General features: G+C 47.2%; 1 protein-coding gene across 1 annotated transcript in view; it reads left to right on the top strand.

Moving 5' to 3' along the window:
* Positions 1-20,405, top strand: part of TGM3 (transglutaminase 3) — a gene marked incomplete at its 5' end in the record, with an annotated part of 32,869 nt that extends 12,464 nt beyond the window's left edge. Inside the window, 6 exons of the mRNA XM_082670721.1 lie at positions 8,499-8,602; positions 9,976-10,221; positions 13,598-13,906; positions 16,248-16,405; positions 19,698-19,831; positions 20,209-20,405. Of these exons, the coding sequence (XP_082526847.1) occupies positions 8,499-8,602; positions 9,976-10,221; positions 13,598-13,906; positions 16,248-16,405; positions 19,698-19,831; positions 20,209-20,356 (1,099 nt within the window). The 3' untranslated portion in view covers positions 20,357-20,405. The remainder of the gene's footprint in view (positions 1-8,498; positions 8,603-9,975; positions 10,222-13,597; positions 13,907-16,247; positions 16,406-19,697; positions 19,832-20,208) is intronic.
* Between the last annotated feature and the right edge of the window lie 3,264 nt (positions 20,406-23,669).

Raw genomic sequence — 23,669 nt, 5'->3', positions numbered from 1 at the left:
AGGTGGACCTAGGTGTCTGTCAACATGACTCTCCCCAGTCAAAGAACATTAGAGCTGGAAGGGATCTTAGAGAGAGACCTACTCATTTCATAAAGGAGAAAACAGAGGCCCAGGGGGAAGCACCGGTAAACAGCTGGAGACATTCGGACGCTCTAAGTAAATGCCTAACTTTACATAAATTCCTTAACTTTTCTGTACCTTTGTTTCCCATCTGTAAAATGAAGGGCTAGGTCGGGGACCTCAAAAATTTCTTCTAGATCCTTCTTTGAATCACATTACAGGATCCAGTGGGGTCCATTTTCTTCTAAGCCATTCTGCTCATGACAGTGGTTGGGCTTAAAAGGCACAAGGCTCTGGAGTTTTCACTTCTTCGGAGTCAGGACACTCTGGGGGAAGCTTCTTTAATATGGTTCCCTTCTACACCACTATAAAGGAGGTTTCTGAGACCTGCAACCAAATGATTTGGAACAGTTCGGCCAAGGTTATCTTTACCTTGGCACTTCTGGCTCATTTTCTTATTTCATTCAACTTGATTCCCCAGTTTCTCGAGTCACAGACTTGACTCTATTTGTAGCCTTTTATAGAGCTCCGAGGCGGAAGGCAGATGGAGATTTCCCGGCCCTGTGGTCAGGGAGGTGGCGTCGGTCAGTTCTGGAGAAGAGCTGTCAGAACCCATACCCCCCACTCGAGCCCTGGCTCCTAATGCGTCTCTCCATGGCCACCAGCCTCCACTAATACTTAGCTAGTCCCCAACGTACCTGGAGTAGCTTGCTCAGACCCACAGCAAGGAAACCAAGGCTGCAAGAGTGTCCAGGTTCCACAACAATTCAATTCAGTGAGCATGGTGTAAGTACTGCATGCCAGACCCTGCACTGGGCACAGGGCACCAAGAGGAGTGAGATACAGGAATCTCGCTAGAGGAGTTCCTAGCTGCATGAGAAGCTGGGTGATTACTGAGCAGAAGTCAAATAACTGAATCATGCAAGATGCAGAGATAGCACAGAGGTAAGGTTGGCACCCTCTGAGTATGTTAGGAAAAGATTTTCTGAAGGAGGTGGTATCTGAACTGCATTTGGAAGGACAAATAGGCAGAATGGGTAGGGATTTGGGTCACTTTCTAGAGAGGGTCTCCTGACCCCGTGAATTCAAAGGTTAGCATAACTCAGTTGCTGTCTCTAGGGGCGGTGGTTCATAAACTTCAAAGGTCGCATTAGAACTGATTTGAGTGGAGGGAGCTGGGATGGCAGGAAATCTGCATCTTTTTAAATAAATGCCTCAGTCTCTCCTTTTCCTAAACTCCTACTCCTGAAACACTCAAGACAGGAGCAGAGCCCAAGGTTGGGAGGTGGGAAAGTATGTGGCACACAAGCAGAAACAAACCCGATGGTGCATTTGAAAGGCACATACATCCCAAGTAGCTGTGAGCAAAGTGCTGGCTTTCAAATGATGGAGGGACCAGGATGAACTTGTTATCTGCTTTGTCTTAAATTCCTGCCTTGCAAATAAGTATTCAAACATAGCTACTTACCAATCTATCTTAACCAACCCGCCCTTCTCTGGGGCTCTCTGCCAGGAATGAGATGAATGTGAAACGTGGTGTTCTCCCTGTTTCCTCATCCTCTCTTTCTCCTTTCACCCTTCTAGGGTCATCTTCCCACACTCCTCCTACTTTCCTGGGTGAATTCTAACTGATCTTAAGGACCCAATCAAAAAGGCATTTTGTGGGGCTGCCTGGAGATAATTTTTATGATGACTTTTTTTTCACAGTCATAGGAAATCTCAGAAGTATGTAAAGTAGTTTTCTATCCAATCTTTTCTTTATTAGTTGTTGTTTTTATAGAATTGGGATCATACATTTTACAAAGGCATGGGTAAAAGACGGAGCATATGATAGACACATCCTACTTTTCTCCACACCTGGAAACCAACCACTTCATAGTTTTAAATCGTGTGCTTTGGACTAAACATGATATTATGAACATTTTCACAATGTCATTAAATAATCTTCAAAAAATAAGATTTTAAAAGTATTATATTCCATTGAATGGTTAAACCATTATCTCTTTTCCTGCCATAAACTATCTCCTATTCCCTATGTTACCTATCTCCATTTTTTCCTACTGTAAATAACACAGTAACGAGCATTGTTATATGTAAATCTTGAGCATGTCTGTGATTAGTCCCATAAGAAAGATTCCTAGTAACGGTATATGCTGGATTAAAGGGAATGGACATTTTAAAATCATCTAGTGCTGTAGCCTTCCAGAAATTTTGTAATGACCTATGTTTCTTTTTTTTTTTTGAATTTTATTTTATTTAATTTTTTATACAGTAGGTTCTTATTAGTTATCTATTTTATACATGTTAGTGTATATATGTCAATCCCAATCTCCCAGTTCATCCCCCCCACCCCACGCCCTGCTAAAGACGCACTAAACATTCTTTTTTTTTCACACACACACACCGTATTTTATTTTTATAAGAGATAAATAAACTGACACCAAGCATTGTAAATGGATGACCACAACAAAAGCAACAATGATTGCAATTACCAAACACGAAACACACTCATACTATGTCATAATATTGACATTCAGTCCAGTAATCCTCCACTGTAACAGCTCCTTTACTTTGCAGTGATAATTGATTTGTACATTTTTTGCCTCTGAGTCCTTGTGAGATTTTTTTTTTATTCAAACAGAAAGTCACAAAAATTATAATCATCCTCATCAGTTCACTCAGTCCCATGTAATTCATTTTTTTTATCTTGATCTCTTGTTTTTGTATCCATTCAGCAAGACTGTGTCTTTTGGTTGGAGCATTTAATCCATTCACATTTAAGGGAATTATCGATATGTATGTTCCTATGACCATGTTCTTAATGTTTTGGGTTTGTTTTTGTAGGTCCTTTTCTTCTCTTGTGTTTCCCACTTAGAGAAGTTCCTTTAGCATTTGTTGTAGAGCTGGTTTGGTGGTGCTGAATTCTCTTAGCTTTTGCTTGTCTGTAAAGCTTTTGATTTCTCCATGGAATCTGAATGAGATCCTTGCCCAGTGGAGTAATCTTGGTTGTAGGTTCTTCCCTTTCATCACTTGAAGTATATCATGCCACTCCCTCTGGCTTGTAGAGTTCCTGCTGAGAAATCAGTTGTTAACCTTATGGGAGTTCCCTTGTATGTTTTATGTCATTTTTCCCTTGTTGCTTTCAATAATTTTTCTTTGTCTTTAATTTTTGCCAATTTGATTACTATGTGTCTCAGTGTGTTTCTCCTTGGGTTTATCCTGTATGGGACTCGCTGAGCTTCCTTGACTTGGGTGGCTATTTCCTTTCCCATGTTAGGGAAGTTTTCGACTATAATCTCTTCAAATATTTTCTCTGGTCCTTTCTCTCTCTCTTCTCCTTCTGGGACCCCTATAATGTGAATGTTGCTGCATTTAATATTGTCTCAGAGGTCTCTTAGGCTGTCTTCATTTCTTTTCATTCTTTTTTCTTTAGTCTGTTCCACAGCAGTGAATTCCACCATTCTGTCTTCCAGGTCACCTATCCGTTCTTCTGCCTCAGTTATTCTGCTATTGATTCCTTCTAGTGTAGTTTTCATTTCAGTTATTGTATTGTTCCTCTCTGTTTGTTTGTTGTTTAATTCTTCTAGATCTTTGTTGTGCAGTTTCTTGCATCTTCTCGATCTTTGCTTCCATTCTTTTTCCAAGGTCCTGGATCATCTTCATTATCATTATTCTGAATTCTTTTTCTTGAAGGTTGCCTATCTCCACTTCATTTAGTTGTTTTTCTGGGGTTTTATCTTGTTCCTTCACCTGGTATATAGCCCTCTGCTTTTTCATCTTGTCTATCTCTCTGTGAATGGGGTTTTTGTTCCACAGGCTGCAGGACTGTGGTTCTTCTTGCTTCTGCTGTCTGCCCTCTGGTGGATGAGGCTATCAAGAGGCTTGATGGGAGGGACTGGTGGTGGGTAGAGCTGACTGTTGCTCTGGTGGGCAGAGCTCAGTAAAACTTTAATGCACTTGACTGTTGATGGGTGGGGCTGGGTTCCCTCCCTGTTGGTTGTTTGGCCTGAGGCCACCCAACACTGGAGCCTACCTGGGCTCTTTGATGGGGCTAATGACAGACTCTGAGAGGGCTCACGCCGAGGAGTACTTCCCAGAATTTCTGCTGCCAGTGTCCTTGTCCCCATGGTGAAACAGAGCCACCCCCTGCCTCTGCAGGGGACTCTCCAACACTAGCAGGTAGGTCTGGGTCAGTCTCCACCGGGGTCACTGCTCCTTCCCCTGGGTCCCGATATGCACACTACTTTGTGTGTGCCCTCCAAGAGTGGAGTCTCTGTTTCCCCCAGTCCTGTTGAAGTCCTGCAATCAATTCCCACTCGGCTTCAAAGTCTGATTCTCTAGGAATTCCTCCTCCCGTTGCCGGACCCCCAGGTTGGGAAGCCTGACGTGGGGCTCAGAACCTTCACTTCAGTGGGTGGACTTCTGTGCTATAAGTGTTCACCAGTCTATGAGTCACCCACCCACCAGTTATGGGATTTGATTTTACTGTGATTGATTGTGACCCTCCTACCATTTCATTGTGGCTTCTCCTTTGTCTTTGGATGTGGGGTGTCTTTTTTGGTGAGTTCCAGTGTCTTCCTGTCAATGATTGTCCAGCAGCTAGCTGTGATTCTGGTGTTCTGGCAAGAGGGAGTTTGACCTGTGTTTCTTTACAGTACTGACAGTATGTGCTCTTCCTACTCATATCATTGGTTGGTATTATTTATCATTGTCTGTTTGTTTACCTCTTATGGTCTTATTCCTTCTGTCTTGTTTTGGAGCTGACTTTGTAACTCTCCCCTTGTTCTCTGAAGGATGTAGCAGGGTCACAGTGCACCTGATCAGTACTTAGGGAGCACTTCTAACTCCTGTCAACTGTATAGTGTAGAACTCCCAATCTGGTCCCCGTAGGAAGCCTTGCAGGTTTCATTTTACAGCATGCAAAACAAAAACAATCTTTTCCTGATTATAAAACACTAAAAAAATAAATTAGTGAGAGTAATAGTAATATAGCTACCCAAAGAAAAACACTAACAACATTTTGAGGTAGATCCTTCCAGACATTTCATTCTGTTTTTGTGCATTGAGTGTTAATTACCCAAATGAGACCAAGTTAACTAGTCTATTTCATAATTTTTAATATCTTTCTTGTCAATAAATTAAAATTTAGAGGGACAGTATAGTTTAGTAGTTAAAAGCATGGACCCTGCAGCCCTCTGCCTGGGTTAAAATCCCACTCTGCCTATTTACTCACTTTGAGACCTTGAACAAGTCACTTAACTTCTTCTCTGTGCCTCAGCTTCTAGAACTGTCAAAAGGAGATAATAATTATTCCTATCTTATATGAGCATTGTGAAGATTAAATGAGCTACTATATAAGACAGAAAACTTAATAATATGCTGTGTTGACACAACTGTATTAGCTATTAGTGTTTATATAATATACATATTTTTAAATATCTATTTATTTTGTAAATATAGAATTACAGAAGTAATAAGTAATTTTCATTATAGAATATGAAAACATTACAGAAATAAATAATGTGCAACTTAGTTCATATGCACCAAAATCTGTCCATGTGCACAATATATACACCAAACCATTATTTAAACTGTGGTTATCTAAGATAATAGAATTATGGGGGACTAACTTTCACTGCTTTTTTTAATGTATAATTTTCTAAATCGAAATAGTTTCATCATATTAATATGTTCCTTATAAACTTCTACATATACACACTATTTTGTAATTTTTTTTCTTACTTGGTCATATAAGTTAGACATCTTCCATGTCAGTGCTAGATTAATTTTCCTCATTCTTTTGGACAACTGCACGATATTCTCCTGCATGGCTGTGCCACAATTTATCTGACCAATTCCTTATTGATAAATTTTTCCTCCATTATTTTTGCTATTACAAACAATGCTTCAGTGAACATCTTTCCATGTACATCTATGTGCACTAATGTGAGGGTTTTTATAGGAGAAATTCCTAGAAGTGGAACTACTGGCTCAGTGAGTATATAGTTTTTTAAGGGTATTTCAAACTCATTGCCAAATTGCCCTTGACAAATATCATACCAATTTAAACTCCCACCAGCAGTGTATAACACTGCTTGTTTTCCCACACAATGATGAGTATCACACAACAATGTGTATCATCCTATGCTTTCATCTTTGTCAGTCTAATAAGTGTAATGGTATTTCTTTGTCGTTTTAATTTTCTTTTAATGGTGGTGAAGTTAAAACTATTTCCATATGTTCAGTGATCATTTGTGTTGCTTATGAAAATTGCCTGCTCATTGTCAATTATTGACATGTTTGACTTCCTCTTTTTTGTCTTTTTCTTTAACCTCTTTATTGGAGTATAACTGCTTTACAATGGTGTCTTAGTTTCTGCTTTATAACAAAGTGAATCAACTATACATGGACATATATCCCCATATCTCCTCCCTCTTGCGTCTCCCTCCCACCCTCCCTATCCCACCCCTCTAGGTGATCTTTTGTGTCTTATTGATTTGTAAGTACTTTATAATATTCATTATAGTAAATCTCTGTCTAGTATACATGTTGCATATATTTTCCCTGCTTAATGGATTTTTTTCAACGCTTTTTTCTCTCTTCTTCAAATTGGATAATTTCTACTGATCTGTCTTCAAGTTTGCTGACTCTTCCCTCTGTTTTCTCTATTCTGCTAGTAAGCCATCCATTGAATTATTTAATTCCAGATATTGGTCTTTTTCCCAGTTAAAATATTCCATTTGGTTCATTTTTTCATATTTTCTATTTTGCTGCTAAGAGGCCCCCTCTTTTCATTTGTTATGATCATATTTTCCTTTATTACACTGAGAATAGTTATCATAACAGCTTTAAAGTCTTTATCCAATAATGCCAACACCTGGATTATCTAAGGGTTAGTCCCTGTTGATTGTCTTTTACCTTGAGGACAAGCTACACTTTTCTGGTTCTTTGTATGTTGAGTAAATTTGGATTGTCTCCTGGACATTGGCTTCTTCTTGATTCTACATTTTGTCTTAGCAGTCTACCTGAGGTAGACTCAAACTGCAAATTCTATCTCACCTATGGTGGGCAGCAGCCCAAATTTCAGTTCATTTTTTGAATTTTTAGCTGGACTACTTGTAGTTTGCCTCATATATGCCTAGCTCAGAGGTCACCCAGAAGCTTAGGCAGAGTTTATATACAAATCTGGGTCCCCCTTTCTGATTCTTTCCTTTCTAAGACTTCCCCTTCACTCTCTAGCAACCCTGGTTAACCCAGGCTCAGTTTCTTATCTCCCCAGGTCAGAAAGATGTAGGCTATCTGTTGGAGTTTTTACTGCCCTGCACTTTACCTCAACTGCAACCTGTCCTTAGGGGCAAGGGCGCCAAAGTACAACTTGCTCCATGCTGGCCCCTTCCTAAAAGTTTTGGCACCCTCCCAAAATCCTCCTGCTTTCTTTACTCTCAGCTGTCTTTTGTATTTTTTTCCCCAGTTTATTGTTTTCTACAGAAAGGACTGTCTATTATGAGCTTATTCCCATGCTGGGAACAGAACTATAGTTTCTTTCTTTGTTTTTTTGGTATATGCGAGTTTAATATTTTTACCTAGTCACATTTATCATTCAGAAGTTGGTTCTCTGCTTAAAACTATCTTCTCCAACTCATGAGTATAACAAAATTTTTTTTCAAGTTGGATAGAACTTGAATTTATGTCAGACTTACTTACATTTTCTTCTAAGTTGGACTCAAAACTGCCAAGCCAATGTTTATGTAGTTGCTGTGGGATTGGAGAAGGGGAGAGTAGAGGGCAGAATCAAGAATGCATAAAGCTTTGGCTAACTGGTTATACCTGCTGAGGGAGAAGACAAATGACTGAGACATATAGATTGGGAGACAAGGGGCTGCCATGGATGAAGAACATTTTAAGACTGGTATATGTCATTCTTCAATCCGGACCTCAGCCCAAGGGCTTTGTGGCTCTTAGCCAGACCTGGCACTCTTGCTGCAGCCCCATTCATTTTCATCCCACACGAAATACAGTAGTGTCCCCCAACAGGATGCATAGGAGAAAGCTGTGTGGGTTTGCTTGCTGGATTCTGGCTCTAACCTAGATCTGTTCTGCTCCTCAGAAAGGCAGTAGAACATGGTGGTCAAGGACCTAGGTTTTGGAGTTAGGCATACCTGGGTCCAAACTTTGACTCTGGCATTGTTAGCTGCTTAACTTCTCTGAGCCTCAGTTTCCTCTTTTAAGAGATGTGCATAAAAATAGTACCCACTTAACAGTGCTGTGAGAATTTAAGTGCGACAATGCTTGCCAAGGTCTAGCACAATATCTGGCACAGAGTAAACTCGCTTGATGAGTATCAGGGTGCTGCACTGTCAGATCAGAGATGTGGTGTTTTGCCACTCCTCTGCTGTGTGGCCTTGGCCAAACTCTGTAGTCTGTGGTTCTGTCTGCAGGAATTTCCACGTCTGGAATGAAGGCTGGTTTGCACGGACTGACCTAAGCCCATCATACAGTGGATGGCAGGTTCTGGACGCCACCCCCCAGGAAAGGAGCCAAGGTAACCAACCCTCTGACGGCCCCCTTCTCTGGGTTTGGCTCTAAGTCATGACCTCTCGATTCTTTATAGTGGTGGACAGCGGCACAGCAAGGTCACCCAAATCCTCTCTACCTCCAGAGGGAAAGGAGGGATTAAAACAAAACTATTTGGAAAGTAGATTTCCCTCCTAACTTTCTTGGTTCAGGCTGCTATTAAAATGACTGCCATACCTGCACTCACACGGCTGCTGCAGAGGCCCTGGCACATGCCCTGCAGCAAGGGAAAGGAGCCGTCCCCTGCCAGCCATGATTCTCCTGCACCACCTCTGGTAGCCCATCCCTCCCAGCACAGAAAGCTTCCAGGTCCCCATTGCCTTGGGACTTAACCCAAATTCCCTGGCTCAGCTCCAGACCTCCGTGATCACGGCCCCCATCACCTCTCTCACCTTCACACGTGTCCCCTGCCAGACCGAGCTCTCCACACAGGCTGGCCCGGCCCCATCCCTGTGCTCCCACCTCTGGCCACTCTCCCATCAGAGCTTGGGTCTCAGGCTCTCCGGGAACCTTTCCCCTTCCCTCCCCTGACCTCCAGAGCATTCCTGTCCGTTACCCTCATTTTCAGTTGTTTCTTTCAAACTTAAAAAAATATCATAAAGGTCATATAGGCACATGGCTTAAAAAAAATTCAAATCATTCTAAAAGCACTTACAATGAAAATGAAGTCTTACTCCCTTCCCCAACTGCAGCGTCTCTACCAGAAGCAAAGAACGTTAGATTTGGGGAACTTGGGTGTGAGGAGGGTGACCTTCCAGATATTTTCTAGGCCACTATTCAACCTTTTCACTGCAACCCATTAGCAGCTATAAAATCAAGTTAATGCGTTGTGACCATCATTTTAAGAAATGAAATAGAATATCATGGAAAGGGGTGGGGAAAAGGAAAGGAAAAGAAAATATCAGGGTGCATTGGACATTAAGACTAAGAATTGTCCTGCGGAATTTTTGTTTCAGGGTCATATATGTGCCATGATGAATGATTTGCAGAGTAGAAAAGAGGCAGCCCTGAGCACAAGACAGCAAGACTTTCCCCTTTAGTAAACAGACTGAGGGCAGTGGGTCAGCACAAATTATGCACCCACAGAATACAGGATTGGGCCGTCTTCTGTGGAGGTGGAGTCTCACCAGAGCGCTATTGCAGAAGATAACAATAGCCCCGGAGTGTCCTGCTGAGTGCCCCAAGAAGGGGGCAGACTGTTGGGGTTGAAGGAGTTTGGCGGGGTAGAGGCAGGGGAGTTGGGTGGTCATGGGTGGCCCCCAGAGGAGCAGGCCATGGGGTGTACTGTTGCAGATGGGCCTGGGTTTGGCATGTATCCAACCTCTGCACCCTGGCCCCCAGGGGTGTTCCAGTGCGGCCCTGCTTCAGTCGTCGCTCTCCGAGAGGGTAATGTGGACTGGGACTACGACATGCCCTTCATCTTTGCTGAGGTTAATGCCGACCGCATCACATGGATCTACGATGCCTGGACCGGCGCCCTGAAGAAGAATTTCTCAAACACTCACACCATCGGCAAAAATATCAGTACCAAGGCGGTGGGCAGCAACTCTCGCATGGATGTCACTGAAAAGTACAAGTACCCAGAAGGTAGGAGGGGGTGTGGATGGGCTGTGCCACCCAGGGCTTAACGGTGGGAAGACAGCTCTGAGGTGGAGAAGGAAAAATTGCTCATACTCCTTCCGCATTGTCAGCCAATTCTGCCTGAATGGTAGGACTGCTCCCTGGCATCTAATGCCCAGCTCCCCAGACTGTTTCCCGTGGGAACAGAACCGTCATGAAAAGACACTGTACCACTGGGAATTGGCCATAGGACTCAGGCAGCTGCCAGTCCAGCTCATCTCCAGCTGTGTCCCTTTGCCAATTACACAACTGGGATGACAGCCCCACGATTGAACATCACAGGGAGAAACATGGCCCCCACGAGAGACCCCCCCCCCGAGGACCTCTCAGTCAGCCCACTCCCCTAGCCTCTAAGAAACACAGGCAGGAAACATTCTCTGAAAAAAGAAATGGACAGTCCCCCAAGATGTGGGCACTGCTTCGTCTGCTTCAGAGGCCTCCCCAAAAGCCAGATGAGGTGGGCTTACACCATGAGGACAATGCCCGAGTCCCTGAAATCTTCAGCATCCACATGAGTGCTGGTCTCCCTAAGGTCACCTAGAAGCCTAGTTGCTACGAGGCCACCTTTAACACAAATTACATTTGTTGCTCTATTTAGGAAGTTGCTTTCAGAGTCAGAGACTTATCTCTTTGAGGAGTCTCAATAGTGACCAAAGTTGTACATTTGAAGGTGATGTTCATTTTTAGAAAGAGGCAAAAGTGAATTAATGCTTGCTCTAGCAGGCCAATCACTCCTTAATGGGGTCAACATGTCACTCTTTCTAAAATACTTGGAAATAGTTCTTTCAGCTGATCCTCACTGTTGGTTCTGAGGTGTCAAGAAAAGTGCTCTCATGAAGGTGCCCACGTGCCCCCAACGTGAACCCCACAGCTCCATACCCTGCTGACTGCTGTTGTTGGGTGCCATTTACAGAAGAGGAAAGCTGAGCAGGGGAGTGGGCTCCAAGCCCAGGTGGCTGAACCTCTGGGTGTGGTATTTGTGGCCATTTTGAGGCACGACTCTAGGGTGATGAGATTGGTGCCCTCAGTTGGACCCCAGTCCACCTATGTAGGCCATTCCCCCCAGCTGGGGTCAGATGGCCTTTCTCTCAGTCAGTAAACATGTACTGAGACCTCCCCAAGTGCCCACCCACGCTTGGCTCTGGGAGGCCAGGAAGCATCCCGCAGATGAGCCCCTGCCCCTGCAGAGCTCACAGGCCAGGGGGACAGGCCGGTGTGTGACAAGAATTCTCAACAGTGTCATGATGTAGAAACAAGAGTAGGGGCCAAGGAAAAGATAACCCCGGGCAGGAGGTGAACTCCATCCTACCCCTCATAACCGTGCAACCTCAAGCAGGATGCTTAGCCTCTCTGATCCCTCGTTTTCTCACCTGTAAAATGAGAAGAGCGAGGCCTATCTTCAGTGGGATTTAAATGAGCTAGTGTACAGAAAGTGCCAAGGGCAGTGCCCGGCACATAGTGAGGGCTTAATAAATAGTGATGATTTTTGTCAACTTGAACATCTGCAACCTCATTGGAATGACCTCCCAGAGGGACTTCTGAAGTGCACTGTTTACACGGTTGTGTGATTCTGTGAGGTTCCTTACCTGACTGTCACACCTTGATTCTGCTTCTTGGGGGCTCTGGCTGTCCCAGCCAAACCTCCTGAGAAATGGGAAGGGGCCACGGCCAGCTTGTGGGATCCCTGCAGGAGCCCTGGTGATGACCTAGCCCCCGTGTGACAGCAGGGCTGATCACACCGCCTGCTGTTGATCAGTCCTCCTTACCTAATGATTCCAGCTTGTGTCTGATGGCCCCAGGGAGGAAAAGCTCATAAAATGGGCTGCTAAGCATTGGCGCAACAGCAACACCAAGGGAGAAAACAGTAGCAGGAAGCTTGGTCTTGGGTAAGCCTGGCAGGTGACCTATGTAGCTATGTAGGCTCTGAGCCTCATTGTGCATAACACACCTGCTTCGAGGTTCTGGGCACAGAGGCTCAGCTCCCTGCACAGCCATCAGACCTGGGTGTGGACTTACAGCTCAGCTAGAGAATGGGAATGCACCAAAAGGAACCCAGCCCACCAGGAGCCATCAGCCTGGGTAACTGGGCTGCCTGTCTTCTTTTCAGTAAGCTGTGCAGGAGGAACTACTAGACTCAGGTCTCGATTTCTGGGGACTGGCCTTCTTTCTGCCCCTAATTCCCAGATTACCAGTCCCTTGGACCAGTCGCTCCTCCTCTTAGGGCCTTAACTCTAACAGTTGGCCTCTGGGGTCTCTGCCAGTTGTTACATGTAACTTATGGGAAAGACCTCACTAAATTGTAAAGTGCTTCTAATAAGTCATCTGACGCCTTAAAATTTCACAGGTTGGTTGTAAAGCGCTTCTAAGTAAGTCATCTGATGCCTTAAAATTTCACAGGTTGGTTGGGGAAGTTAGGGGGCGGGGGCAAAAGTATGGTCATTCTTTGTGTATCTTTGTCTGTGTTCCTGGAAGGACAATACCTTCTCCTTGATAGTGGGTCTATCTTCAGGTCAGGCAGGGAGCCTTATGTGCACTGTGTGGTCTACCCGGGCTCAGAGACTTGGAGTTGGCTCTTAGCATCCCAGGAGCCGTGATTTTTAGGCCATGATCTTGGCCATTCTCCAGGGACTGTTTATAGCATCACATTCAGCAGCACCCATGACCCAGGTCAGAACCAGAAACCCAACCTGTGGTTCAGCCTTTGTGTTTATGAAACCTGAACTCTCTCGACAATTTAAACTAGTCATAACCTGGAACCACAACAACTGTGGGAAGTTCTCGTCAACTGACATGGACAAAAGTTCCACTCTTCAATTCTCAAAGCATCTTTAGAAACAAAGCAGAATAACATGGTAAACTGGTTTGAAATTTTTTTCAATGAAGTTAACTCTAAATCATAACCATTTTTTCACTTATGAACTTATTGTAATCTTTTTTAGCTCAGTTTTTGTTATTTTTAAATTATCTGTTTTTTCTTTGTCTCACAAAGGACCATTTATCAAAAGAAAGAAAGAAGGAAGGAAGAGAGGAAGAGAGGAAGGAAGGAAGGGGGCGATCTAGCCTAATTAGCCTAAGCAAAATATCAAGCCATAGAGTAATTTTATGCACCTTTCCCTACATCTCCATGGAAATTTAGAGCTGATTGGAACAGCTGGGATGTGAGCCTCATATTAAGGAGGATGAAATGGAGACCTGCAGAGGTCAGACACTTGCTTGAATCAGAATCATTGGGCAAGCAGCAGAACCAGTGTTAGTTCCAGGCCACCCTTCCAAGCAGGACGCTGTCCTTTGTCCAGGTTGCCACCGCATCCCTGAGGTGCTTCTCTCTTTTCCCACCACACAGGTTCCAGCCAGGAAAGGCAAGTGTTTGAAAAGGCTTTGGGGAAACTTCAACCCTCCATGTCATTTTGCGCAACATCTGCAAGAGTCTTTAGTAGAGAGGAACGGGAGCCCAGCATCTCCGGGAAGTTCAAGATCACTGACATACTGACAGTGGGCAAAGAAGTCAACATGGCCCTGATGCTCAGAAACCTAACGGGTGATTCGAAGACAGTGACGGTGAACATGACAGCCTGGACCATCGTCTACAATGGCACACTTGTACACGAGGTGTGGAAGGAGTCCGTCACCCTGTCTCTGGGTCCCAATGGAGGTAACTCATCCTGTAGGTTGCTGGGGTACCATGCACCCAAGGTAGCTGGTATTCTCTTGGGATTGGAGAGTTCCTGTTGGAACCGAGTCAATTGATTAAGGAAGGAACAGCACGTGACCTCTGTGGTCAAGCCTGGGGCTTTGAAGTTTTGGAGGCTGCTATTATGGTGAATAGTGCAAGTCAGTGTGGTGCTAACCCGAATCCTTTTATGCCCTGGGGGAAGAAGGCGGGAGGCTTTGGCAGTTAATAGACACACTGCAAATACCCCTTACAGGTACATACCACATTGCCCAGTGGGCAGAGTACTTCCTTATATATTCGTAGGTACTATCACATTTGACCTTCTAAAAGGACAGATTTCAGTATTCCCTTTTACAGAGGTGGAAACTGAGGCTTGGAGAGATTGTGACTCGCTTAAGAGATTGTGTCATAGCTAGCAGGTGGCAATGCCAAGTCTTGGTCCTAGATTTCCTAATGCTAAATCCAGTGCCACCACCCATTTCCTAGGTTTTATTGCTGCCACCCCTCTCCCATACCAGCTGCCACCCTACCCCACCCCTCCCCACCACGCAATGAATCACTTTCTGAGTTTGACCCTAGAAGGGTTGCAATATACCACAAGGTCTTGAACCCTCTCCAATGTTCCCCCACAGTTGCCAATGGGTGCGTGGAATTTCTTGATTCCCAGCGACAGTGATAGGTTTTCTCGGAGGTCTGAGCCTCTGGGAGGAACCATGACTTTGTACTCCTGGGTAGCATAGACAGGAGGGGACCAAAGTAGAGGAGAGAGAGCCTGGGGCTGTGGAAGGATTAGAATGCAGGTGTGCCCACAGTGGCAAAATCCTTCAAGCTGTTATGAAAAGTCTGGACTTATACAAAGCAGATTGACAAGGGTGGGGTGGCTATTTGCTTCACATAAGGAACTAATAAAAACTGATTAATTACACAGCCCATCTTGAAGGAATTCTGTCTGCAGAGAAACTGCAATACCTCTGTATTACACCTGTCAGAAGGCAGCATCCCTAGCAACCTCTCTTCTGGCAGAATGTAGCAGAAATCTTCCCCATACCAAGAGCAACTGCCTGGCTCTTATTTACCTTCAAAGCTCAAGGGAAGAGCTATTTCTGTAGAGCAAAAATAATTTACGTGAGGTAATGCTTTCTAAAAATCCATACTTCTGCCAGAGGCAGCAGAGTGAAATGGGAAGGAGAGGAAGGAGGCAAGTGAAGTGGTTCTGGAGGCCTGACATCATCACCTACTTTCTGGGCGACACTGTTAAGTCCCCCTCTTTTGCTGAGCCTCAGCGTTCACTGTCCAAGAGGGCAGGACCAGCTGATGCAAGGGCCTGCGTCTCCACATTTGGGGCAGGCTAGGTAAGTCCCTCCAGTGCTGAAAGCAGAGACAGCTCCTTCCTCACAGACTTTCCTCAAGGGGTGTATGACCCTGTGGATGCGGGGGCCCCCCCAGACCACCCAACATGACTGCATAAGGGAGGGGGGAGTGCCCTGCACCCGCTGGAAGGGGAGGACCCTCGCTGCCTGCCCTGTGAGTCAGAGAGGGGCCTTGAAGCTTAGGGAGGAGCCAGATAAAGGGAGGAAAGCTGGGGAAGGCCTTTCCATCTGAGGGGACCTTGTGAGTCAAAGCTTGGAGGTGATAAGGTACCTATTTTGTCAAAAGGACAATGAGAAGCATGGGAGGGAACGTTCTTTTGAGGGGGAGAGTCACGAAGGGCCGTACTGAGGGGTCTGAACTTTATTCCTGAGGCAGTGAGGGGCCGTGGAAGATTTTTGAAGTGATGTGGAAGAAGAGTGACATGATTTGGGGGTGGGGGTGGAAGTGCTTCTAAAGCCTATCTTCCGGTGTGTGTGAGTGTCTGGGAAGCAGGGGAGACCAGAAGCGGGGAGGTGGTCCAGATGCTGTTGCCACAGAATCCCAGGCTACTGGATGACCGGGGAGGACCCAAGCGCTTATTTAGCCCTGGCTTCCCTTGCTAGTTATTACTGTGTTGTCATCATTACTGTTTTCGTCATTGAGCAATGAGTTAGTACTCGTATTCTTCCCCTGCCCCTTAGAAGGAAACTTGCCCTCCGATATTTTCCAGGACAGGGAGGAGGCTTCAGCCCCTATGAGCCCATCCAGCCAGAGTCCTGGGCTGCCCCTGGCCCCTGCTCTGCAGCCTGCACGGAGCAGACAGATGTTTCCCACAGGGCCTGGCAGGGAGGGCTCAGGCAAGCCTGGGCTACAGATGATCCCAGCCAGCTCGCATCGACTTGGCTTGGCATCAGCTTCTAAGGTTTCGACCCCACTCCCTCTCACTCTGCTCCCTGGCTTCTCCTTCCAGAAATACAGCATCCTGTAAAGATCGCATATGCACTGTACGAGAAGTACCTGAAGGCAGACAACATGATCCGGGCCACAGCCGTGTGCGAGATCAGCGACGAGACCGAGGTGGTGGTGGAGAGGGACATCATCCTGGAAAACCCCACCCTGACCCTGGAGGTAAAGGGGTGCTGAAGGGGTGCCTCTCCAGCCAGCCCAGCCCTCCCAGACTACAGAGAAGGCCCTCCCCTGCTGATGGGCCCAGCTCAGCTCCAGCCTCTGCCAAATGGATCAGTCAAGAGTTCCAATCAGAGTAGCACCCTTGGGACTTCCCTAGCGGTCCAGTGGTTAGGACTCAGAGCTTTTACTGCAGGGGGCACGGGTTCAATCCCTGGTCAGGGAACTAAGATCCTGCAAGCTGTGGGATGAGGCAAAAAAAAAAGTAGCCTCCTTGCTCCCTGTCTGACAATCTCCACAGGCACGTTGCCCTGTGGCTTCTTTGGTTGCAGCTCTAGACCCGCTGGGGATGCCAGCTGAGGATGGCCAGAGGGGCTCTTCAGCTCACTTGCTCTGGACATCTGCTGTGTCCTGGGCTGTGCCAGGCTTGGGAATCACAGGGGGCCACAAGGGGTGGGTCCTGACTGCAAGAAACCCACAGCCCAGCCCCTGGACACACTTGTAGAGCAAATCCGCAATGGTCAAAACTCATGTGCATCTCCCAACTCTAGACCCCAGAGGTACAGAATTGTGGACTCTTGGAGAACTAGTCTCAAGCTCCCATGTCCTGCCATTTCACATATCAGTAAACTGAGGCCCAGAGAGGAGAAGGGAATTTCCAATTACTGCCAGAGCCAGGGCTAGACCTCAGGCCCTTTCCAGGGCACCCAGCACACCCACAGCCAGCAACAGCATCTTCCCAGTGGTTGAGAATGAGGATGCCTCAGTTTTTGGCTGCAGGCTCTGCTCCCAGGCTCCCTCTCAGGAGCCCAGGCATCTGGGGGCTTGCAGGTTGGCGTGAGGCACTTGGGGCCATTCTGTTCCTTCCTCAGCACTGGGGCTGGAAGTATTTGGCTGACTCCAAGCCTGTCCCTGACCACGCCAACCCCAGCCCAGTGTGAAGGCTGCCAGAGCCAGACAGCACACATCTGAGGGGTGAGAGCCTGGCAGGGAAGGACAGGCAGACGAATGGGTCAGGAAGATGGGGTCTTCCCGTGGGATCCCACAGAGAGCTTCAGGGGTCCTTCCGAGGCTCCTCCCGAGTCTGCTGTACCATCTGCACCAGCGGTCTAGACAGAGATTGCCTTTTATTTTCCATCGCAGTGCCACTAGCCTCCCTAGCCCCAGATTTCTAGAGTACTTGTGGCTGCCCTAGCCCCACCCTCCCTAAGCTACACCCCAGCTTCAGAGGTTCCTAATGTCAGACAGAGGGCAGGGGGACCCAGGGCACCTGCTCCATGCAGCTAGCCTGCAATAGAGCTCTTTCATTGTCCTGGTTAGTCTAGACTGTTCTTCAGAATGGGGGGAGGGGGGTTGTCCATCACCTCCAGGGCCAGGAAGGGAAGGCCACCCCTGTTGTGGGCCCATCACACTGGTTGTGAAACAGAAACAGCCCCCCACATTGGGCAGGACTAGAACAGAGCTTCTGGGCTCCAGGCTCACCTTCTTTCCTGCCCGCCGAGTTTTCATCCTCAATCCATGATTGTCCCCTGAGTGTAGAAGCTTCTCCTGCTTCCCAGGACGTTTCCAAGAAACGCACCCCGTCCCTGTAGAATGACAGGCAGCAAGTGTTGTTTCCCACTCCTCAGGCTGCGAAATGAAACATTCTGCATAAAAATTATCAGTGTTTAAATGAAGTTAGTTTTTCCCCCATTATATTCCCTTATCCAATATCCTCAAACCTGCTTATAGCTTTCTCTTGTATGCAGTACTTTTACTCTACATCTTTTAGACTTCCATATCAAATCAGCTTTGTCTTTCAAGAGAGTGTAACATCTTTTCAAAGGAAATCAGAACACACACAGCCTGGAAATATTCCATCAAAAACTTTCTTATTTAATCTTTTTAAAGGGCATCTGCTCTTTCTTCTTTGGGGCGTCTTGGTGTGAATTTGCTCTTATCGCAACCTCTCCTTACTTCAGCCTTCAGAGAATCAAGAAAATCTCATCTTGATTGAATGAATCAATGCATAGCTCACTCAGAGCAGGGCACGCGGGTGATCTGTATGAAAAGAGAATAATTTGGGGAAAATCCTATTATCTTACTTGACGCTGATCGGGAGTAGGTATTGAAGACTTTAGAACCAGACCATACAATCTGAACTTTGTTCCAAAGGGTGATGTCCTTCACGTTGGCCCATGACCTACTGACAATCAGACACAGTCTTCTGGTGGCTCTTATCCTCTTCTTTGGGTGCATGCACAGATTTAGGTCAATAGGACGGGGTGGTAAGCAGCAATAAAGAAAAGAAAACAAATACACGAAAATCTCAAATTGAATATCAGCGTGAAGGATATGGCATCGTTTACGTACCCTCGTGTCCCAATGGCATAAAATTATGCTTCACTCTTCAAATCGTGTCATACACTTAAATGAGTTCCATGGGACAAATTACGGTATAGATCATGGTCTCTAAAATGTTTCAATTATGCACAAATTATTAGCAGGCATTGCAGGGTCTAGCAAGAAGAGCAAATGGCTCTGGAACCAGAAAGGCCTCGGTTATTGAATCAACCTGAACTGCAGATTTATTACTGTAAAATGATTGCAGTGAGAATTGGTGGCAAGAAAAAAAAAAAAACCAAATGAACAAAAAGTAGCGGCCTCTAACAGAGAAAAGAAATCCACCAGTCACCCAGTTTCGGTTTCTGTTTCCAAAACGCCTTCTTCTGCATCCATGATCTCATTTGGTCCCTTGTAGCCCAGGGAGGGAGGAGGGGAGGGATCAGCCCTCTTTATCAGCGTGAGAGTCAAGGCCTAGGGAGACGACGTATCTGCCCAGGCTCGGCGGCTTATCAGCAGGAGCACAAGGTTTCATCTTTGGGAGCAAATAGTCCAGGGTGCTCCTCTGACCAGAAACCTAGGTTTCTCCAGCCCCTGATCAAGGACCCTGTGCAGACCACATGTGGCACGTCCTCGGAAGTGGCGGCTGCCCTTCCTGAGATGAACTAAGAAAGGGCCCGTGAACCTGGCTGGGAATTCAAGCCCTCTCAGCCGCTGCGATGTGCTGCTTCTCTTCCACGCCTGGGTGTCCTGTCTGTATCCTGGGGATGACAGCAATTTCCTAGGAACCCCCTGCATGGATGTCACTGGAACTTAGGAGGAATAAACCTCCTAAGGATCGTTATCCTCCCTACCTTTGTCCTCAGCAACATCCTCCCCATCACCAAGCCTCCGGCGCAGCCCCGTCGGCTCTCATCAAGGGCAGATGAAGTGAACAGCCCAGCCCTGACTCTGTCAACCCCTCTCCCCACAGGTGCTGGACCAGGCCCGCGTGCAAAAGCCTGTGACTGTGCAGATTCTCTTCTCCAACCCGCTGGATGAGCTGGTGAAGGACTGCAAGCTGATAGCGGAGGGGAGCGGCCTGCTGCAGGGCACCCTCGAGATCGAGTGAGTCCCAGGCTGAGGGTCCAGTGTGGGATGGTGGGAGCGGGGGCAGAGGGGCCCTCTCCAGAGCCCGGGGCAGGGCAGACAGAACTCCTCTAGCCTCTGAACCTGGGAATCTGCACATAGGGATACACGTTTGCATTTGGTTTGGGGGTTCACCAAACTTGAACTCAAGGGAAGTCCACGTCACCAGAGCTTGGAGCTGGTCCTCATATTTGGGAGATCATGGGATCCACCCACTGCCCCTTCCCCTGCTGAGGGGTCCCAGAGCTGAAGGGGTTTGATGACCCAGGGTGGCAGCTAGAGGGAGCTGAAGGAGCAGTGACCTTGACCAGAGCAGAACTTGAGGCCTCACGCTGACTCCTGCCTTTCCCCATCAGCATGCCAAACCTGAGCCCCAGGGAGCAGTCCCAAGTGGATTTTGAGATCCTGCCCACCCGGAGTGGCACCAAGCAGCTCCTCGTCAACCTCTCCTGCAACAAGTTCTCCACGATCAAGGGCATGCTGCCCATCAAAGTGGTCGAGTGAAGGGCCCAGGTGGCCCCATACAAACTGGGGAACAGGGAGCAGGCAGGGCTCACCTGTGGAGTGAGCCCCCTGCCCACCCACACTGTCCAGCCTGGGAAACTCACTCCGTCCCCCAAGGTGGCCTGGACTCGGACCTCCAGGCTCCAGCACACACCCCTCCCTTGCTCCCAGGCTGGGCTGGTTTCACCCTGGCCCGCAGCTTGATCACTTTTGCACGTTCCCCAAGCTTCTCCTCAACACCGCCCACTCTGTGAGCTCCATGACCCTGCTCAGCCCTTATACCCTCAGTGCTGTGGGCATGGAGCGACACCTGACCCAGTGGCTCTCCAAATGGATACAGGGGGAGAAGATGGTCTGGACTGTTTGCTGATCCCCAGCCTGCAGTTGGCACATTCCTGCTCCTCTCTTAGGCCACTGTGGAGGTGGGGGGATGATGGTTAGCCATCTGTTGTAACACTCACAAGCGCACCCTCAAAATAAATGTTAAAAAGAGCGCGATCACACAGCACTCACTTTACAGGACTGCTGCTTCAACTCAGGTGGTGGAGAAGGAGAGAGTGGGGCTGGGGCCATGTCCTTCTGGAGAACAGATGGCCTTGGGGAGGCCGTGCTCTCTATGTTCCAGTGTCCAAGAAGAGTGGGCTTGTTCTGTGTGGCTCCAAGTGCAAAACTAGGGAGACGTTTCAAATCAGTTTAGGAAACCTCTCTAAGATGATGTCCAAAAAGAGATTGGCTGCCTTGGAGCAGGCAGGGAGCGCCTTGGAGGGAGCGCCTTGTCCAGGCAGACTTCGGGCACTCTCTGTGTAGCCAGGCAAACTCTTCCAGGGTCTCTACAGGCGTCAGAGTGAGAAGGGACTTCAAAATCTTCACTGGAACCCTTTCACAGAGCAGGTGTGGGTGGTGGCCCAACCTCTGCTCACACTGCACTCGCCCCGACTTGGGCCACACCCCTCCTCTTGCAGCCAGAGCCCTGCTAACTCCACCAGAACCTTCTCTGCCTTCACACATGCTCTCAGGGTTCCTCAGTCTTTGCCCCTTGAAATACCCGAAGCAGATCCCAGAGCTTTCCGTCACTGGTGCTGACTAACCCCATTTTGGCAATCATGCCTCTTTGTTTGGATATAAGGGACCAGTCCAACCTACACAGAAGCTTCAGCCTCACATCCAGTTCAAAGCTTCTGCCCTATGCTCAGCTCAGGCCTGACCTGGGCTTGCAGAAGGAGGCACTGTGCATGCCCCCTCTTCCTTCCTCCTTCCCCTCTTGTTGCCTGATCCATCAGAGTTGGAGAAGGGAGAGAGGAAATTAGGAGAAAAATGACAAAGTTCTATTTCACTGGTGTTGATGCAGCCTGGCCACAGGAGCCCGCCGCGTGGCTGGCATGTAAGTGCAGGCTTTCTGCGTTGCATGTCTCCAGTGTGGCCAACATGCCCCTCAGACTCAGCCTCTGGAGGTTCTCCCCTACCGCTAACTGCTCTGGAAGTAGTGGTCCTATTGTGATGGTTTGAGCCCAGTTCCCTTTCATGGGCTCCACTGCCCTGCCACAGCCACCTCCTCTCCCGCTTCTGCCTCTCAAGCTGGTCCAGCGTCAGCTTCCCATCTCCAAGTGCCCCAGGTGGGCAGTCAGCACCAGAACGTGTGTCCATACTTGCTCCTGGTGTCAAGGAGCTCTCACCAGGGCCCAGTTCTGGTGTCTGAACGCAGCTGGGCCTCCCAGTCTCTGCAGGACACCAGGCCCCCAGCTGTGGAGGGGGAAGCTCGTCTCTCCTCTTGGAGCCTTGCCACTCTCTCAAATGCCCCTTGATTTGGCCTGGAGAGAGACACCAGTGAGCAGGGGCAGGGTGAAATAGTCAGCTTCTGCCCTGGTTTCTATTAGAAAAAAGGAAATCCAGAGGTTTCCATTTCCTCCCATCCACATGAGGCCTGCCCCAGACTTTAAATCCCTCAAGCATCAGCCCTGTCAGCAAGCGTCTCCCGAGTGCCTGCTTTCTGCCAGGCTCTGTCCAGAGAGATTAAAAACCAACAAGAGCATGATCCCTGCCTTTGGGTTTCCATCCTCAAGGGAGTCTCCTAAGGTGTGTCATTAAAAATCCATGGGGAGTTTGTAACCAACCCCAAGTACATGTGTCTTAGAGCTATGTCTATACACCCCTCCCCCCCACTTGGGTTCTGAAGGATTTTAGCAATAAAACAAAGAAATAGCAGGCAGAAGCCACAGCGCCATATTTATTTCTGGTAGAAGAGAAGTTAGAGGTTGTAGCAAAGTGTGAGATGCAGTCGGCCTGCTGGCTGAACCCCAGAATTAGGTGACCTTACTCTATTGGTTAGGATATATGCTCAGTAGCCATAGCAGGGAAACCCAAACTGCCAGGGTCCTAAACAGAATGGGCATTAATTTCTCTCATATAAGAGCCAAGGGAAGCATCTCAGGGACACAGGCTTCCTTGTCTTACAATGCTGTCATCCTCCACACATAGCTTCCACCTATCGATTCCAGGTGGTTCTTCCAGCTCAAGGCAAAAGCCCACAGGCCATCCAGCAGGAAGAAAGAAAAGGGGAATAGATGGGCACCCTCCTTCCCAATCTGAAAGTCAAAAGTTGAAATTATGCATTTCACTTCTGCAAACATCCCATTGGCCAATGACTCTAAAAGTGGGTTGTTTGAAATGAATAACACTGATATATCTCTAGCCAAACTGATTGGGAAAAAATAAAAAATACACAAATTACAAATATCAGGAATGAATGCACCTGCAGCTATTTAAAGGGAGTAAAGGAATATTATGAACAATGTTATGCCAATAAATCAGACAACTTAGATAAAATGAATTCCTTGAAAGACACAGACTATCAAAATTCATTCAAGAAAAGTAGATATTCCCCATATCTGTTAAAGAAATTGAGTTTGGAGTGAAAACCAGCAGAAACTGTCCAGAAGCCAAACAAGCCACAGAGCGGCTGGTTGTTTTGTCACTATGTTTTCCTGTGGTTTGTTATACAGCAAAGGAACCATTTTTCTCCATGTCCATGCATACATCCTTGCCCTTTCCAGTGAAATGTCCCCTCTTCTGAGAAACCTTCTCCGTATCCCTCCTCCCCTTGCTGCACGCATACACAGTTGGCCCCTCCTTCATCTAAAATTCGCTTCACTGTGCACATGTCTTTTTAGACCACTTTGGCTTAAAGTCATCTGGGCCTTTGTACATCCCTCTCCCCATCTTAGACTATGTACTTGTCATGGGCAAGAACCAGGTTTCCCTTAGCCCTCCACACTTAGCAGTGTCTGGTGTAGATTAAGTACCCATAGATATTCAT

Source organism: Grampus griseus, assembly GCF_964374135.1.
Source record: "Grampus griseus genome assembly, chromosome: 14".
NCBI lineage: Eukaryota > Metazoa > Chordata > Mammalia > Artiodactyla > Delphinidae > Grampus > Grampus griseus.
The sequence above is the reverse complement of the archived record's forward strand: the minus strand, read 5'-3'. Positions and strand labels throughout refer to the sequence as shown.